Source organism: Hylobates moloch, unplaced genomic scaffold (genome assembly GCF_009828535.3).
Source record: "Hylobates moloch isolate HMO894 unplaced genomic scaffold, HMol_V3 SCAFFOLD_13, whole genome shotgun sequence".
Classification (NCBI taxonomy): Eukaryota; Metazoa; Chordata; class Mammalia; order Primates; family Hylobatidae; genus Hylobates; species Hylobates moloch.
In genome coordinates, this window is record NW_026652288.1 from 25,215,069 (window position 1) to 25,235,183 (window position 20,115).

At 41.4% G+C, this 20,115-nt stretch overlaps 1 protein-coding gene across 14 annotated transcripts in view; it reads right to left on the bottom strand.

The window, feature by feature from the left end:
- DTNB (dystrobrevin beta) overlaps positions 1 to 20,115 on the bottom strand; it is a 297,775-nt gene that overhangs the window by 144,375 nt on the left and 133,285 nt on the right. For all 14 annotated transcript variants that reach the window (XR_004251289.2, XR_004251286.2, XM_032172425.2 and 11 more), the window contains one exon: positions 15,290 to 15,414. Coding sequence is in view for 12 of the 14 variants with exons in the window: in XM_032172425.2 (XP_032028316.1) it covers positions 15,290 to 15,414 (125 nt within the window). In the remaining 2 variants the exon portion in view is untranslated. The remainder of the gene's footprint in view (positions 1 to 15,289; positions 15,415 to 20,115) is intronic.

Here is a 20,115-nt window from a genome sequence, read left to right on the forward strand (position 1 = left end):
TTGTATTATATAATGCTGTTTCTCCTCACTGCACCATACTCATCACATTTACTGTTCACATGAGCATCCCTCTCTCTCTCTCTCACACACACACAGAGGTACCACACATACATATGCACGTGTGAGTTCATGAGTGCAAGTTCCCCTCTCTCCCACCCCAACACACACACACTCACACTCACGTACACACACACATGCACACACACATACATACTGAGGTTCAGGCAAAAACGTTATCCTATTTCTAGGACTGTCTTAGATGATGCATAGCCCTCTTTGCTCTTTCTTTCCTTTTTGGAGAGGTATACTTCCAGGGCTAGCAAGCAACCTTAAGCTCAGAAGAATGATTCGCCTGAAACGGAGCAAAACAGATAACATTCATACCAGGACATAGTGAAGCTCAAGGCTCTAAGTCAACCCTGTATTCCTCAGCTTCTAGGTTTTCAAATTCATCCCAGTAAAATGCAAGACAGAAAGAGTATCAGATGAGCTGTGACCTAATGGCCTTCACATGCTAGGCTATACATACAGGAGAATAAAAAGCAACTCTTCTTTTCCCAAAAAGACAAATTGAATAGACCCCAAGTTTTAGGTGCCTAATGGCCCACTGGTAAGCAAATCATGTCACCAACGGTAAGTTTTTCAAAATCATTACAGCAGGCCAGGCACAGTGGCTCATGTCTATAATCCAGCGCTATGGGAGGCTGAGGTGGGAGGACTTCTTGAGGCCAGGAGTTCAAGACTAGCGTGGGCAACATAGCAAGACCCCATCACTTCAAAAAAATATAAAAATCAGCCAGACGTGGTGACATGTGCCTGTAGTCCTAGCTACTTGGGAGGCTGAGACAGGAGGATCTCTTGAGCCAAGGAATTTTGAGGTTACAATAAGCTGTGATCACGTCACTGCACTTTAGCCTCGGTGACGGATGAAGACCCTGTTTTTATTTATTTATTTTTTTTACTTTTGTTTTCTCACTCTGTCTTATGGTGCTGACCCTGTCTCTAAAAAACAAACAACCCAAAAAATCATTACAGCAAAATGCAAGACAATTAATATCAGATGAGCTATGATCTAGGAATCAAAGTACAAGTTGAGAATCCCTTATCCAAAATGCTTGGGACCAGAGTGTTTCATATTTTGGATTTTGGAATATTTGCATTCTATTTACCCTGGTTGACCATGTGAATTCCAAAAATCTACAGTCTGAGATGCACCAATGAGCATATCCTTGGAGTGTCATGTTGGCACTCAAAAAGTTTCGGATTTTGGAGCATTCCAGATTTTGAATTTTCAGAATTGAGATGCTCAACCTGCATATTTACCTGTCAGAAATGGTTCAAGATTACAATCTTCCAAGCAGGTTCAGTCTCAGGAGATCAAGATACCTAGAATGAATCTGATACTCCTTTCAAGCAAATGGAACATCAGATCCACCTAGAGGTCTAAGAAAAAAGTATCATTTTGTCAGTTTCCTCAAATAAGACTCTAGTCTCCCATCAAAAGAAGAAAGCCCAACTCACAATACACATTCAATAAATACTGTGGAAGACAGTGTTTCAACCTAGACTAACTTATCAATATTATGAATTCTGTAACATCTGATAATTGGAGAATACAATAAAACCAATTAATAAATCTCTTCAGAAAAAAAAAATTGGCTTATTAAAGCTGTAGGCTGTGGGCAGTGGCTCTTGCCTGTAATCCCAGCACTTTGGGAGGCTGAGGCGGGTGGATCACGAGGTCAGGAGTCTGAGATCAGCCCGGCCAACATGTTGAAACCCCGTCTCTACTAAACATACAAAAATTAGCCAGGCGTGGTGTGTGACCCAGCTACTCGGGTGACTGAGGTAGGAGACCTGTTTGAATCCAGGAGATGGAAGTTGCAGTGAGCCGAGATTGTGCCACTGTACTCCAGCCTGGGCTACAGAGCGAGACTCCGTCTCAAACAAACAAACAAACAAACAAACCAATTAAAAATGGCTGTAAACAGCAAGGCAATTCACCATAAGTGCCCTTGTCACAAAAGCCATTTTTAACTCCAGACTCATCCACCATTTTAAAAGAAGTGTCACAAGACTACGCTTTAATAATTAAACAACATAAACAAGAAGTTAGACTTGTTCTTTCACAGGGTTACAAATGGTCCTATATTATTCCTGGTCTGGTGAATTCTGCTGATATATTTAAAGTTGTTATGAATAAGTAGAAAACAAGCATATTTGTGTTTTACCAAAAAGTTCATAAACACTGATAGCACCGATACTTAAAGCATAGTTCTCTAAAGTTCAAAGAGAAGATTTATGAGGTATAGGAAAAAAACAACAAAGAGAACAGATTTTTTAAGTTCATATCAAAGTAATGTATACAAAGAGTCTAAGTCAGTATTAAATAGAAGAGCAGTTAAAATAGAACAAATTAGAGCTACATTAAAGTATTACTGTAATTACAGTTTTATAATTACAGTATAATTTAAATAACAGTATAACAGTATTTTTTAATTATCTAGGTTAATTCTGTTTGGATGCAATGTGTGGAGAAAATTGGTTGGCTTAGCTGTTCAAACATGCTATATATTTATGTATGCAAAGGATGCAAGAAACAAATAAAAGACTTTCTGTCAGTAAGAGGCAGTCTGGTTTCTAGGTAACAAATTTTATCTGAGTCCTTCAGCAAAAGGTGTTAGTTATCTTCACCGCTGGGTGAAACAACAACTTGGGCCATCAAACCAAAGATGATGATCATTCAGAAAAAAGAGTCTAAAGAAGCACAAAGTGCCCTAAATTTGCAGTTTTTAGACACCCTTCTTTGAGAGCAGGGGTTGGCAAACTTTTTCAGGGCCAGATAGTAAATAATATAGGCTCTAAGGGCCATTTGGTCTCAGTCGTTAATGACTCAGTTCTGCCACTGTAGCTCGAAAGCATCCATAAACAACTTAAAAATCAGTGAGTATGGCTGTGTCCCAATAATTTTTTTTTTTTTTTTTAAGACAGAGTCTTGCTATGTCACCCAGGCTGGAATGGCACAATCTCGGCTCACTGCAACCTCCGCCTCCCAGGCTCAAGCAATCCTCGTGCCTCAGCCTCCTGAGTAGCTGAGATTACAGGCGTATGCAACTGTACCCGCCTAATTTTTATATTTTTTTAGTAGAGACGGGGTTTCGCTATGTTGGCCATGGTGGTCTTGAACTCCTGGTCTCAAGTGATCCACTTGCCTTGGCCTCTCAAAGTGCTGGGTGAGCCACTGCGGCCGGTCCCAATAAAACTTTACTTACGGACACTGACGTGATTTTCATGTAAGTTTCACTTTACAAAATATTCTTGTTTCTCTTCAAACATTTAAAAATATAAAAGTCTTGTTAGATCATGGGGGACAGGTTGGCCTTAGCCTGCAGGCTATAGTTTGCCCAACCCTATTAAGATGAATCCCAGGTGTGTGCAGTGGAAGACACTGGGCTCTTTCTCGCTGGAATTCAGAGTAATAGACACACTAAGCCAACACGTGGAAGTTTTGCTTCCCCTCAGAAATAAATCTACACAAACTGAAATGCAATGGTGACTAACCACTAATTAAAGAGATTAGGCTTAAGAACTCTGTGGTTAGAAAATTAGCAAGAGCAAATTGCTTGAATTCGGATCACAAGAAGCCTGTTAGAGGCATCCAGAGGTAGACGTGGTATAAATATGTTTTTGCCAAAAGGAGCAACTCATTTCTCTCAGAGACTTGGAAGTAACAGAAGTTGCTAGAGTGCTGATACGTGAATTGGCTTTGTTTTGAATACACGTCTTGCGATTTATTTGAAAAACCTTGTTTACTCAATATTCTCATCACCCCCCCAGAAAGGAACACAAAGAAATATGCCTGACATCTAGTGGCGGCTTTAGGAAACTGTAGGTACATGACTTGTATTACTTTCTGAAAGAAAACCAAAACCAAAACAAAACGCAAAAACATAAATGGTGGGGAGGAGTCAGATGCCTGTGTATATAAATTGTGTTGGGTATAATTCATTCACTCAATACATTTTAGGTGCCCACCATGCACCAAGCAGTATTTTAGGTAATAGGAATTCGGCGGAGAACAAGATAAAGTCCGGCCTTTGTGGAGTTTACATTTTTGTGACATGATTAACTTTATTTGAAGGAAAAGACTTTAAAAGTTTATAGCCTTCTAACCACTTAAAAGCACTTTCTCATACATTATGTTTAAAAAAATATCATGAGACAATTAAGACAGGTTTTATTAACACCATTTTACAGAAAGGCAAACTGAGGTCTTTTTTTTTTTTTTTTGAGATGGAGTCTTGCTCTGTTGCCCAGGATGGAGTGCAGTGGTGCAATCTTGGCTCGCTGCAACCTCTACCTCCCAGGTTCAAGCAATTCTCCTGCCTCAGCCTCCCAAGTAGCTGGGACTACAGGCGCCTACCATGATGCCCAGCTAATTTTTGTATTTTAGTAGAGATGGGGTTTCACCATAGTGGTTAAGTTAGTCTTGAACTCCTGACCTCAGGTGATCCACCCACCTTGGCCTCCCAAAGTGCTGGGATTACAGACATGAGCCACTGCACCAGGCCTGGAGTCCACACATTTTCTCAAGAGTCAGACTTCGATTTGTACTAATTTATTATTTTGCTGGCTACACACAAAAGGAAATATTGGTGAGCCTATCAGGAAAGTCTATCAACAGCATTAACCTTCAATTAAAAGGATCTCATGAACTAAATTCTGGTTAGCCTACTGCAACTACATAAAACTGACTTCTTCACTCTCACTCAAACCTATTTGCAAATGCACAAAGTACTATGTGAACACTGTCAGCGCCTTGCAGAGTAGCTAGAAGGTCCTCAATAAGTATTTGCTGAATTAATGATTACGAATCTTAGCAAACATTAAGAATTGCTCCTTCCTTCCTTCCTCTTTTCCTTCCTTCATCTCTCTCTCTCTCTCTCTCTCTTTCTTTCGTCCTTCCCTCCCTCTGTGGCCCAGGCTGGCGTTAACTCGGCTCACTGCAGACTCCCTGCGTCCGGCTCCCGTGATTATCCTGTGCTGCCCTCCGAACTACCTGGGATTACCGCGCGCCACCACCCCTCCCTGGTTTTTCTCCTTTGGCTGGAGGCGCGGTTTCGCCATGTCCGCCAGGCTGGTCTCCAGCTCCTGACCTCCAGTGCTCTGCCCGCCTCGGCCTCCCGAGGTGCTGGGACTGCAGACGGAGGCTCGCTCATTCGGTGCTCGGTGTTGCCCGGGCTGGAGTGCGGTGGCGTGGTCTTGCCTCGCTGCAGCCTCCGCCTCCCAGCCGCCTGCCTTGGCCTCCCAGGGTGCTGGGATTGCAGCCTCTGCCCGGCCACTGACCCGTCTGGGAGGTGGGGAGCGTCTCTGCCTGGCCGCCCATCGTCTGGGTTATGAGGAGCTCCTCTGCCCGGCCGCCCCGTCTGGGAGGTGAGGAGCGCCTCTGCCCGGCCGCCACCCCGTCTGGGAAGTGAGGAACGTCTCTGCCTGGCCGCCCATCGTCTGGGATGTGAGGAGCGCCTCTGCCCGGCCGCCCATCGTCTGGAATGTGAGGAGCGCCTCTGCCCCGCCGCCCCGTCTGGGAAGTGAGGAGCCCCTCTGTGCGGCCGCCCCGTCTGGGAAGTGAGGAGCGCCTCTGCCCGGCCGCCCCGTCTGGGAGGTGGGAGGCCTGCAGGGCCCCCATCTGGAAGTGAGGGGCCTCTGCCCGGCTGCCACTCTGGAAGTGGGTCTCTGCCCGCCCGTCTCGGAAGTGAGGACCCTCTGCCGGGCCACCCCGTCTGGAATGAGAGGGCCTCTGCCTGGGGGCCCCGTCTGGAAGTGGGCCTCTGCCCGCCGCCCGTCTGGAAGTGAGGGCCTCTGCCGGCCGGCCCCTCTGGAATGGGACCCTCTGCCGGCCCCACCCCATCTAAAGTGAGGGTCTTTGCCCCACAGAGGCCAGAAGCAATGTGGGGGCTGGATGTGGTGGCTCACGCCTGTAGTCCCAGTACTCTGGGAGGCTGAGGCGGGTTGATCACTTGAGGCTAGGAGCTCGAGACCAGCCTGGCCAACATGGCGAAACATATGAAAAATATAACTGTCAAACCAACCAACGAACCAAGCGACAACAAAACAGGTCTACCCTGGAGTCATACTCTAATTTTTTCTATTTTCCTCCCTTTCTGATCCTTTATCCCACTTTCTTTTTCTTCCTCTTCCTTCTCCTTCTTCTTTGTCAAATAGAGGATTGAGTTATTATCATTGATCCATACAAAGTCCCTCTCTCATTTATTTTCTTTAATTCCCACCCCCCATTTCTATTCCCCGTCTTCCCATGTGCAACCTTCCTAATATGTTTGATATGCATCTTTTTGTTAGTATGTACTTTTAGAAAATGTTTATTGTTTTGTGTGCAAAAAAAAATAAAAATAAAAATAAAAATAAAATAAAAATAAAAAGAATTGCTATTCATGGCTGGGTGCAGTGGCTCATGCCTGTTATCTCAGCACTTTGGGTGGCCAAGGCAGGCAGATTGCTTGAGGTCAGGAGTTCGAGACCAGCTGGGCCAACATGGCGAAACCCCATCTCTACAAAAAATATAAAAAGTTAGCCAGGCATGGTGGCACGCACCTGCAGTCCTAGCTACTCAGGAGGCTGAGGCATGAGAATTGCATGAGCCTGAGAGGCAGAAGTTGCAGTGAGCTGAGATCACACACCAGTGTACTCCAGCCTGGGCCACAGAGCAAGATTCTGTCTCAAAAAAAAAAAAAAAAAAAGAACTGCTACTCATATGTTTGTATTTGTACCCTGCATTACACTCTGCACATTTCTTAATACTTAGTGTTGAATTTTTAGTTTGCGTTCATATAGCTAAAACTCTTTATGTCCTCCTAATGCAGGGGTTCTGTAAACTGATCAGATGTATCAGGGAACTTTTTCAAAACGTGGATTCTTAAGCCACTTCCAGAATTATGATTAAGTTGACGTAGAATGGAAGTAACTTGGTCATCTGTACTTTTTTTTTTCTTTTTTTTTTTGAGACAGAGTTTCCCTCTTGTTGCCCAGGCTGGAGTGCAATGGCGTGATCTTGGCTCACCGAAACCTCTGCCTCCCAGGTTCAAGCAATTCTCCTGCCTCAGCCTCCCAGGTTCAAGCAATTCTCCTGCCTCAGCCTCCCAAGTAGCTGGGATTACAGGCATGCACCACCACACCCAGCTAATTTTGTATTTTTAGTAGGGATGAGATTTCTCCATGTTGGCCAGGCTGGTCTCGAGTTCTGGACCTCAGGTGATCCGCCTGCCTCAGCTTCCCAAAGTGCTGGGATCATAGGCATGAGCCACCGTGCCCGGCCCTTCTGTACTTTTTAAGGCTTTCTGATTGATCTTGGTATCAGCCAAGTTCGGGAACCATTAACACGTATTGAATACGGAAAAAAAAATCTATAAGACATAGAAACTCAAAGTTGAAAGGATCCTCAAAAGTTATCTAGTCAAACTAAATAGAATTAACTGCTGAACATCTCATCTGAATCTGAAACAGAATCTACCAGAGTTTTTTTTTTTTTTTTTGCGGGGGGGGGAGTGGTCTGCTGACTATATTCTTGGCTTGGGAGTAATTCGGACTAATAAATAGTTAAACTATAAAATCTGAATTCTAGGTAGTATCTTGTAGAGTTGAAGACATTTGTAGAACAAGTTACTAGAGCTGACCAGTATCTGGTTCTCCTCTCCTCCCTAGGCACACAGAAGGCTATTCAGGCTTGAAATTAGGTGGGGCTGTGAGGCAGGTGGTATGTGTCATTTCTGAACCAAAGCACAGAAGAACGGCTCTGAGCTGTCCCTACGCTTTCTTCCCCTGTGGCAGCAATGAGGCGGGCTCGTGTGAAGATGGTGGAGCCAGAAGAGTAAAGCAGCCTACACCATCGAACCACTGCCCAGGTTGGCTGCTCCAGTCATTCCAATCCACAACGGACTGGGTGTGAGTAACAAATAAACATTTATGAGCTGAACCACTGAGATTTGGTGGTTAATCTGCTACTATATTATTACTCGCGCTATCCTGAATATGTAATGTTCATATCCCAGGACCCAGTAGTTAGCCTCCTACCTTACAGGATTTCTCCATACAAGAATGCTCAAAGCAGCACTGTAGGCTGTAGTGAAAAACTGGAAATAATGTCCAGCAATGAAGAATGAATTACTTGTGGCAAAGTCATTCAATGGAATACCATTAGAGATTTTGGATAAATTTCAAAAACATATTACTTAATAAAGTAATAAACGTACAGAACGATATGTGGAGCATGACCATATTTATATATAGTTTTAACATATCTGATTTTTATAGATGTATAAATATCTAATAAAAGTATTTCAAAAAGTATAAAATCATGAATACCAAACAAATGTTAGTGGCTACCCTTTGGGAGAAGGAAAGGGTGATTAGATGAGGAAGAGGGACACAGGAGACCACAGTTTTATCTACAATGTTTTATTCATTTTTAAAAAGAGATCCAGGCTGGATGCAGTGGCTCACACCTGTAATCCTAGGAGGCTGAGCCAGGCGGATCACCTGAGGTCGGCAGTTCAAGACCAGCCTGACCAACATGGTGAAACCCCACCTCTACTAAAAATACAAAATTAGCTGGGGGTAGTGGCACATGCCTGTAATCCCAGCTACTCGGGAGGCTGAGGCAGGAGAATCGCTTGAACCCGGGAGGTAGAAGTTGCGGTGAGCTGAGATCGCTCCATTGCACTCCAGCCTGGGCAACAAGGGCAAAATTCCGTCTCAAAAAAAAAAAAAAAAAAAAAAAAAAAAAAATCCAAGGCTAAGATAATAAAATAAGAATTAATAAGGAAAAATCCAAGTTCTAATTCTTAGCTCTCAGTCCCAGCTGCATTTCTACTTAAATTTCTAACAGAAAACTTGATATGGGGAGGGCTTTTTAAACAGAAGAAACCTTAAGTCAGGTTCACCCAAGGCAGGGAAAGTGGAGCCCCAGAAAGGCCTGGAACCTCTGACGGAGGGGTGAGAGGTTGCATTAAAATAAGAGGACTGGTTGAAAGAATGGATAAGAAGCAGCAAATTCCCACCCAATCCCCACCACCTCCAGCCCCACTCCCAACACCATATAGCCAGATGACTGCTCCTTTCTAGGCCCACCAGGAAACCAGAGGTTACTCTCAAGTCAAACTGAGCAGAAAGCCCCTGAGCTCAGGAGCCCCAGGTGGAGGCAGGGGTATGGAGCCTGAATGAAAACGAAGAGATTAAGTGAAATTCTACGCTAAAACTACTGGATTCTCCAACATACTTCTCCTGGTCAGGATTCACAGAACTTTTGACCCCAGAACTATATCCTAGATATTAATATATGGACACTCTCATGCAGCTCCATGGGGGAAACATGCCATACGCTGTGGTATTATATGTGGCATTATATGTGGAGGCAGAGGTCTGAAAGCAACCAACGTGTCCACCTCAGGGAGAATGGACAGGTAAAATGCTGTTCACAACAGCACTTATAAATATATACATATATAATATATATATTATATATAAATATATATTTATTTATATATATTTATATATTATATATTATATAGAAATATATTTTTAATATATATATATAATATATATATATTTTAAATTGAGACAGAGTTTCACCCTTGTCAACCAGGCTGGAGTGCAATGGCGTGATCTCAGCTCACTGCAACCTCTACCTCTCAAGTTCAAGTGAGTCTTCTGCCTCAGCCTCCTGAGTAGCCGGGATTACAGACACTGGCCACCACCCCTGGCTAATTTTTGTATTTTCAGTACAGACAGGATTTCACCATGTTGGCCAGGCTGGTCTTGAACTCCTGACCTCAGAGGATCTGCCCGCCTTGGCCTCCCAAAGTGCTGGGATTACAGGTGTAAGCCACCATGTCCAGCCATAAATAAATATCTTAAAGGGACATACAGACAATACTTTTTAAGAACATATGCTAACAAAAAGATACACAACAAGCACATTAGAATGGTTATCTATAGTGGAAAAGGTGACTCAAGTGGGACATTTCCATAAAGGGGAATTTTAAAAAATATGATAAATAGCACAAATAAAATGGTGGAAAAAGTCCACATATCATAGTAATGATGTTAATAACAAATGTCTTAACCAATTTTAAAAAACTGAAAAATACAGACCATTTTCCAGACTAAAAGTTATAAATTAATAACAAAAAGGCAACTAGAAAACCTCTATATGTTTGGAAATTAAGAAAGTATACTTCTCAAAGAAGAATCCTAACATAACTTAGGAAATATTTAGAAGTTAACAACAAAAAATATTACATAGTAAAACTTAGGTAATACCCAGATAGGGTTCAGATAAATTTATAGCCTTAAATGCTTCTACTAGGGAGGAAAAAAAAAAAACAAAAATAAACCTGAAATGAGTAAGCTAACCATGCCTTTAAAGAAATTAGAAAAGGAGTCTGGGCACGGTGGCTCACACCTGTAATCCCAGCACTTTGGGAGGCTGAGGCGGGCAGACCACCTGAGGTCAGGAGTTCGAGACCAGCCTGGTTAATTAGCATGATGAAAACCTGTCTCTACCAAAAATACAAAAATTAGCTGGGCATGGTGGCGCATGCCTGTAATCCCAGCACTTTGGGAGGCCAAGGCAGGCAGACCACGAGATCAAGAGATCGAAACCATCTTGGCCAACATGGTGAAACCCCATCTCTACTAAAAAACTCAGGCGTGGTGGCAGGTGCCTGTAATACCAGCTACTCGGAAGGCTGAGGCAGGAGAATCGCTTGAACCTGGGAGGCGGAGGTTGCAGTGAGCCGAGATCACGCCACTGTGCTCCAGCCTGGGCAACAATCCATCTCAAAAAAAAAAAAAAAGTTAGAAAAGGAGTAACAAAATAGACCCAAAGAAACTTAACAAAAGAAAAAATAAAGGGCATAAATAAATAAAATTTAAAAAGTACAATACGTACAATAAGAGATTATCAAAACTAAAAGTTGGTCCTTTGAAAAGCCCAACAGATTGGAACAAACCTAAGTCAAGATTTGTCAGCTTAAAAAAAAAAAAAGAGAAAGGACTAGGCGCAATGGCTCATGCTTGTAATCCCAGCACTTTGGGAGGCCAAGAGGGGGTGGATCACGAGGTCAAGAGATCAAGACCATCCTGGCCAACATGGTGAAACCCCATCTCTACCAAAATTACAAAAATTAGCTGGGCGTGGTGGCGCACGCCTGTAGTCCCAGCTACTCAGGAGGCTGAGGCAGGAGAATCACTTGAACCCGGGAGGGGGAGGTTGCAGTGAGCTGAGATTGCCACTGCACTCCAGCCTGGTGACAGAGTGAGACTCTGTCTCAAAAAAAAAAAAAAAAAAAGAGAAAGAAAAAATGCCATAAATACATGAGAGTGGAAATAAAAAAGGCTCATTAGCACACATACTGTGGACTTATAAAGACAATAAAATATTATGAACGTTGTGTCAATACTTTAAAATTGAGAGAAAATTAATAAATTCCTACCAATACAAAATGCTCCAAGGTAACTTCAAAAATAAACAATAAAAATAGTCTAATTGTTTTTTAAAAATGGAATTACCAGTTAAAAGTCTTCCCACAAAGGAATCTTCAGGCTTAGATGGCTCCACTAGTGAGTTTCATAAAAAATTTACAAAGAAAATAACTCCAGTCTAGAACAAGCTCTTCCAAAAATATAAAAAGAGAGAATGCGCCCCCATTTTGTAAGAATCGCACACTGAGTGATAAAAACAACAAAATAAAAATAACCCCCAAATCAAGGGAAGTTACAGGCCAGTTTCACTCAAAAACATAGCCAAAATCTAAACAAAATATTAGCAAACAAAACCTAGCAGTGTATTCAAACAATGGCCAATTCAGATTTATTCTGGGAAGGTAAAGATGATGTTAAAAAACAATTAATGTTAATTCACTACAATAACAGAATAAAGAAAAAGTCTTTGATCATCAATAGAGAAAATCATATAATCATCTCAACACAGAAAAAGTCTTTGATAAAATTCAGCACCCATTCATGACAAAAAAAAGCATTTTTATTTCTAGCAAACTAGAAATAAAAGGGAACCTCTTAAACCTGATAAATAGTTTCTACAAAACCTACATCAAATAACATACTAAATGAATGCTGAAAGCATTCTCTGTGGGATTAGTAATAACACAAAAATGCCTTCTAAACCACTTCTATTCAGTATTGCACCGGAGGGGCTAGCCAGCATAGTAAGACACCCCCCACCCTGCAAAAAGTATGATTAATTTTCAAAAGTATAAGGTACGAAAGGGAAGACACAAAGCAGTCAGTATTTGCTGATTACATAATTATTTATAGAAAATTCAAAAGAGTCTAAGGTACCAGAATTAACGAACAATTTAAGCAAGATGACTACCTAGATAGTGGACTAAAATACAAAAACTATTTGCATTTCCATACACTAGTAACAAACTGTTAAGAAATATAATTCAGAAAATATTCCATTTGCATAACAGCATACGCTTACCAAAACACATCGAATTGTACACTTAAAGTAGGTGTATTTTATTGCATGTAAAGTATATCTTAAATAGCTGTAGGAAAAAGGACACTACTGATACTTTTTGTAACAGCAATTACAAATGTCAAGTGACATGAGAGTTAACCTAATATATAAAGACTTTTCTGGGGAATAATTATAAAACTTTACTTAAAGGTATAAAAAGATATTTAAATAAATGCAAAGACACATTCATGGAATGAATGCTTTAATACCAGAAGGATGTCAATTCTCCCCAATTTGATCTTTAGATTCAGTGAATCTCTGATCAAAAATCTCAACAAAATGTTATGAGGAACTCAATAAGGTGAGTCTAAACTTTATATGAAAGAGCAAAGAGCTAACAATAGACAAGACACTCCAGAAAAAGTAGACTACTTATTCCTTATGGTAATTAAGACAGTGAGATACTGGCATAGGGATGGACAATTCGACCAAAGGAGCAGAATAAAGAAACCAGAAGCCAGCCTGTGCATATTTGGAAACTTCATTTTTGACAATGGTGGCATTGTAGTCAGTGGGGAAATGATGAATTATCTAATGAATGACCCTGAGACAAGTTATTATTCAAATGCAGAAAGCGAGGGGCTGGGGAAGAGAACTGGATATTCTACATCACATCACACACAAAAATCCATTCCAAATGAATAAAAGCATATATGAAAGGGCCATCTTTAAAACCAAAAGAAAAAAGTAAGGAGAAAACCACTATAATGTTGAGAGGCAGGCAAGGAAACACACGAACCAAAAAGGAAAAAGGTTAACAGATTTAACAAAAAAAATTGCATTATAGGCAACAGATAAACTGTGCTATGGAACACTGTGTAGGGGTGGGGGACATCTTTTTTCCCAACAAGAAGAAAGCAATGAGAAACCACAGGAAAAACAACAACTGTACAAGAAAATCAATCCAGTTAAAAATTCAGTAGGAATGATTTTCAGTAATCAATGGTAGGTAAGAAAGAAGAGCCCAGTGAACTCCAATGAGAGAGTAACTGCACAAAAGGATCCACAGACTCACAGCACACTATGTGACCGTGTAATGAAGGATACTCACTGTAAATGCCATTATTTGGTTTTATTAGATTTAACCCTTGATCAATCTCAGAAGACTTAGTTATGGTTATCGAAGAAACAGAAATATTATCAGCTTTGACAACATAAAAATAAGGGCATAGATGGCAGACGTTAGGAAGCAAAGGAAAAGTAGACAGAAGGTGCTAATTTTCTGTTTACAAAGTGGAAGTCAAAAAGAAGTTATAAGAAATAGCATTTTTAAAATATTATTTGAAATTAAAAAGGTAACCAACTTAAAAATGGTGATATAATTATGAAAAACAGGGATGCATTGGTACGTAGAGTTAGAAATGAGGTTGATTCCTTACACCACAAAAGTAACTCAATAATGTCTAAAACTGGCTGGGCGCAGTGGCTCATGCCTGTAATCCCAGCACTTTGGGAGGCTGAGGCAGGTGGATCACTTGAACCCAGAGTTCAAGACCAGCCCAGGCAACATGGCGAAACACCGTCTCTACTAAAAATTAAAAAAAAATTAGCTGAGCATGGTGGCCTGCACCTATAGTCCCAGCTACTTGTGAGGCTGAAGTGGGAGGATCACTTGAACCTGGGAGGCGGAGGCTGCAGTGAGCCGAGATCACACCACTGCACTCCAGACTGGGTAACAAAGTGAGACCTTGTCTCAAAAAATAATAATGATAATAATGTCTAAAACTGATAAGTCAAGAAATGGTGCTCCAAACATATTATTTAGAAATACAGAGATAACAATTAGTAGATTTAAAACCCAAAGGACAGTGAAGTGTGGGAGGGTATGTTGCATTCATTATAAGCTCTTCCGGATGACTGAATTTTTAATTCACATGCATGGATTATTTTAATAAATATAAACAGGTATCTAAATAATTGAAAGAAAAAAGGAAAAAAGATCAAGATTCTCTAGAGCTCATTTAGTCAAACTACCTTCCATCAGGGAGGTGAAAGAAAATGAATGCCCACTCCAACAGAAAAACTTCTAAACACCTGATAAAGATTCGTGATCCAAAACTCTACCAAATTTATTCATCAGGGAAGCATAGTATCATCATTTAATTCAGAGAGAAGAAAGCAGTTTACAGGCTGAATCTTACCCTTCACCGTTTCTCTTCCTCCCTACTTTACTTTCTCTATTTCTCAACTTTATTGTTCTCCTCTAGCTTTGCTTTACTTAGCTTGAATATTCAACTAAATACATATAAATAAATACATACAAAATACCAGTTTTATTTGTAGAATATAGTCTTATGTTTCTTAATTTTCCCTCAATACAAAAAACAGCAAATCAAGTTGATTTTCATTTCCATGTTGTCTACATTAATTTAAGTCCCTATGGGCATTACTGCTGTAGAGAAAAAGATCTCTACCAGTGATTTAAGGAATGAACCCAAAACCACAAAAGGCAGCCCAGCTAAAACCAGAACAATAATTGCTCTTCAATGGGCTCATGTTTCTGGAGGCTGCCATATTACTCAGGCTTCAGCAATCAGGAGCTAGGTTTCCATGTGGACACTTACAGTGATTTACAGAGAAGAAAGCCTGAAGTCTTAAGTTCCCCCCAAAGAAAGTAAAAACCCAAAAAGTTGAATGTTCATGTTAAGCGATGTCTGGTTTTGATCCACAGGAATTTCACAAGGCCCCCATTTCAGTGTGATCCACATGCACAACACCCAGGGGTGTACTTACACTATATGTGCAAGGTCAAGTGGTTTCTCTGGTTGCTCAGGAAAAACAGGATGCGGGGGTTCTCTCGTGGGTACACATCCCAAAGATTTACTAATTGCATGGCTCAGCTTCTTTGCAGGAGATTTCTGTGTAAAAGCAGAAAATAGTAAGGAATTAACCCTTCAAAAGAATGCAACGAACTTCAAAAAAAAAAAAAAACTTTGTGACAAGAGTGTAAAAACATCTTTTCAAATACAAATCAAGTTTCATTACAGTCAATATCATTGGGCCTTTCAGAAAGGAACCTCCAGTTGTTCCAAGGTCATCTGTGGTCCTTCATTTCTGCAGTTCCTCCTTCATGTTTACCATAAAGTCACACTATCAAGTAATGTCAACTTTGCTTCTGGACATCTCTATGTACTCTTGGCAAGAACTCCCTCCTTTGATGCTTCTGGATCCTTTTTGCTAAGATGTTAACATTAATTTCCTGATCAGAGTCGGAACTTTTTGATGGAGGCCGGGCACGGTGGCTCACACCTGTAATCCCAGCACTTTGGAAGGCCGAGGTAGGTGGATCACCTGAGGTCGGGAGTACGAGACCAGCCCGACCAACATGTTGAAACCACGTCTCTACTAAAAATACAAAATTAACCAGGCATGGTGGTGTATAACTGTAATCCCAGCTACACGGGAGCTGAGGCAGGAGAATTGCTTGAACCTGAGAGGTGGAGGTTGCAGTCAGCCAAGATCACGCCATTGCACTTCAGCCTGGGCAACAAGAGCAAAACTCTGTCTCAAAAAAAAAAAAGAACTTTCTGATGGGCTACAATACTAAAAGGCTAAGAGCACATAGCTTATGCATGTTAGCAAATTAGCTAAGTAAGTCACATCCCCCAGATGTTAGGATATTCCCAAATAAACATGAGGCAGAACATTTGATATTAGGGGTCTGGTTATGCAGTCAGATACAGAGTACATTCACAATACACAGGCAGCACCAGACCCAGGACCCTATATTACAAAAATAAGTTGGCATACCAATGCATTCTTCTGGAAGGTAGAATAATATCCACCAAAGACTACCAAGTCTAAGATTTGATCATAAATATGCACAAAAGTAAACAACATGCCACAATTAGGTTACATAGAATATTCACTTCTCAAACTCATATTTAAAGGAGGCTCCTTTTATACAGATTATACCGTCCACCCAATTTCCCTAAAATAACACTGTTAACTGAGATTTTCTTGGCAGGACATTAACTGTAAAAAAGTTTAAATATTTCATTCTGCTGCCTCTGCAGTTTATTATCATATGTGTCACTTTAATTGGAAAATAAAACATGGCTGCAGCTGTCTGCCTCATCAATGCCACGTCCCCAATAGACTTCTATATGCTGCTTGTTGTAGTACTTTAACACAAAATAAACAAAAATCTGTTTGCCTGTAAGACCATATAGGCACAGTTAATGAATACTTTATAATAAAGACTGAATAATACAATTTCTTCAGAAACTTTGTATATTGGCTCCAAATCACCTTCTACTATTCCCTTCAACACATTAAATTCTGGGAAAACTTGGTCAGGCACAGTGGCTCACTCCTATAATCCCAGCACTTTGGGAGGCAGAGGCAGGTGCATCACTTGAGCCCAGGAGTTTGAGATCAGCCTCAGCAATGTGGCAAAACCCGGTCTCTACAAAAAGTATCAAAAAACTTAGCTGGTGCGGTGGCATGTGCCTGTAATCCCAGTGACTCGGGACACTGAGGTGGGAGGATCGCTTCAGCCCGGGCCGACGAGGCTGCAGTGAGCTGAGATTGTGCCAACTGCACCCCACCCTGGGCGACAGAGTGAGACCCCGTCTCAAAAAAAAAGAAAAGAAAAGAAAAAAATTCTGGGAAAAATCTAGATGTAACCTAATTTCCTGAAAGTATATAAAGCGAAACATAGCAGAAATTCTCAACTTCTCCCCTAACTTCTTTCCATTTTCCTTTTGCCCAACAAGTCATGATGTGACGCTGATTCTTCCCCCACTAAAACAGTTTCTGCACTGCCCCCAGAGATCATGTCACTCTTCTGCTTAACATCCTTCAAAGGCTGATAGTCACTTACAGAATGAGATCTAAATAAATGCCTTCATTTTCCATACAAAAGCTTTCACACCTGACTCCTGCCTCTCTCTCTTTCCACTTCCCACTCACGTAAGTGATGAGCTGCTCACAGTTGACTCAAAATACACCGTGCTCTTTTAGGTCTCTGTATCTTGGCATGTGCCTTTCCCAGGTCTCCCTTTCCCAATCTATCTTTCTGTACATTTTTTGCTCATCTCTCAAGTCTGCTGGTCAGCATCCTTTCCTCTGTGAAGACTTTCCTCACTGCTCCATACGACAGCAAGTGCCTTTCCACGCTACCCATTTACCTGTACCTGTTTCCACTGTTGCACTTACCATGCTATACTGCTGCTACACTGCAATTTTTATTTTTATTTTTATTTATTTATTTGAGACGGAGTCTCCATCTGTCATCAGGCTGGAGTGCAGTGGCGCGATCTCGGCTCACTGCAACCACCACCTCCCGGGTTCAAGCAATTCTCCTGCCTCAGCCTCCCGAGTCGCTGGGACTACAGGCGCGTGCAACCATGCCTAGCTAATTTTTGTATTTTTAGTAGATATGGGGTTTCACCATGTTGGCCAGGATGGTCTCAATCTCCTGACCTCGTGAACCACCCGCCTCAGCCTTCCAAAGTGCTGGGATTACAGGCGTGAGCCACCGTGCCCAGCCCCATACTGCAATTTTTAATTTGTTTGTCCATCTCTGTTATACTGCTGCTTCTGAGGGGTAGGATCTACATCTTATTCATCTTTGTATTTGAACAAATTATTTACCTAGATGAATTTTCCAGATTGCTTTTACCTACCTAGTAAAACCATATAAATCTTTTTTTTTTTTTGAGGATTACAAGTAGATGCAATCAGAGGACATCAAAAACACCTTACTTTTACCTTTATAATGAAAACAGTGCATCTGTCATCCATGTATTAATTTCATGATTTTTTGCTATATCTGCCATTAATTCATGCAATGTATGTGAAATGTATTATCACACAGACTACTTTAGCTCCATCCTAAAAATAATAGCCATGAAATAGAAAGGTAAAATCAATACATCAGGATGAATCCCAAATAATTAAAACACATCAAGGGAAGCTTGGTATGTATGAGAAGGAAAAAAGACTGAAATAAAGACATGTAATTAGAGTATTAACTAAGGCCTAGGATAAACCAAAAAAGAGATTACCCTAAAAATTTTAAAACTATGTATCCAATTAGGTTGTCTAAACACATAAATAAGGGATTTCCTTAAAAGATCGCAGAGTGATTATGACTTGGACCTGAAGTGAATTTTGATAACGAGTTAGTTTAGGAGGCTACTATAACAAAGTCTCTAAGCAAGAGTTTGAAAAATGCTGTGTCATGACAGGGGCATTAGTCTTCTGTCCAGTCAGCCCCTAGGACGAGGCCCCAGACTTGAGAGTCGACAACTAAAAATTTAAGGAAGCAAAGAGGAGCGAGGACAGAAGAACACTACACGTGCAGGACCCGGAGTGTTCTCCACTTCATTTAAGCTCCTATATCAGAGATGCTCTTTGAGGTCTCTGTACTTTCTCCCAACTTGCACTCTAAAACTGATTTAATGGAGAGGTCTTAACGTAGAAAGTGAAATCTTCTCTAAATACTGTTAGGCAATGATTTTAAATAGGATATTATGTTTTCAATACTGTAATCCCCTTTACCTAATTTCAAAACATTTCCTATCCTCTCTTAAAAACACTACAGGTTATATTTTTAAAATATACCAGGCTGGGCATGGTGGCTCACGCCTATAATGCCAGCACTTTGGGAGGTCAAGGTGGGAGGATTACTTGAGGCCAGGAGTTCGTGATCAGCCTGGGCAACACAGCAAGACTCCATCTCAAAAAAAAAAAAAAAATATATATATATATATATATATATAATCTCCAAACACTAGCCAGGTGTGATGGCACATGCCTGTAGTCCTAGCCACTCAGGAGGCTGAGGTGAGAGGTTCGCTTGAGTCCATGAGTTTGAGGTTGCAGTGAACTACAATAGTGCCACTGTATTCCAGCCTAGGTGACAGAGTGAGACCCTGTCTCTAAATCTACATATATATACACACACCAAAGAGTATAAAATGTGTTTGTACAGTTTTTTTTTTTTTTTTTTTTTTAGACACAGTTTCGCTCTTGTTGCCCAATCTGGAGTGCAATCGCTTGATCTCGGCTCACTGCATCCTCTGCCTCCTGGGTTCAAGTGATTCTTCTGCCTCAGCCTCCCTAGTAGCTGGGACTACAGACATATGCTACCACACCCAGCTAATTTTTGTATTTTTAGTAGAGACGGGGTTTCACCATGTTGGTCAGGCTGGTCTCAAACTCCTGACCTCAGGTGAACCATCCACCTCAGCCTCCCAAAGTGCTGGGATTACAGGCATGAGCCACCACACCCGACTGTACAGTATAGTTTTAAAAGTTATAAAACAGGCTGGGTGCGGTGGCTCACGCCTGTAATCCCAGCACTTTGGGAGGCCGAGGCGGGCGGATCACGAGGTCAGGAGATCGAGACCATCCTGGCTAACACGGTGAAACCCCGTCTCTACTAAAAATACAAAAAAATTAGCCGGGCGAGGTGGCGGGCGCCTGTAGTGCCAGCTACGCGGGAGGCTGAGGCAGGAGAATGGCGTGAACCCCGGGGGGCGGAGCCTGCAGTGAGCCGAGATCGTGCCACTGCACTCCAGCCTGGGTGAAAGAGTAAGACTCCTTCTCAA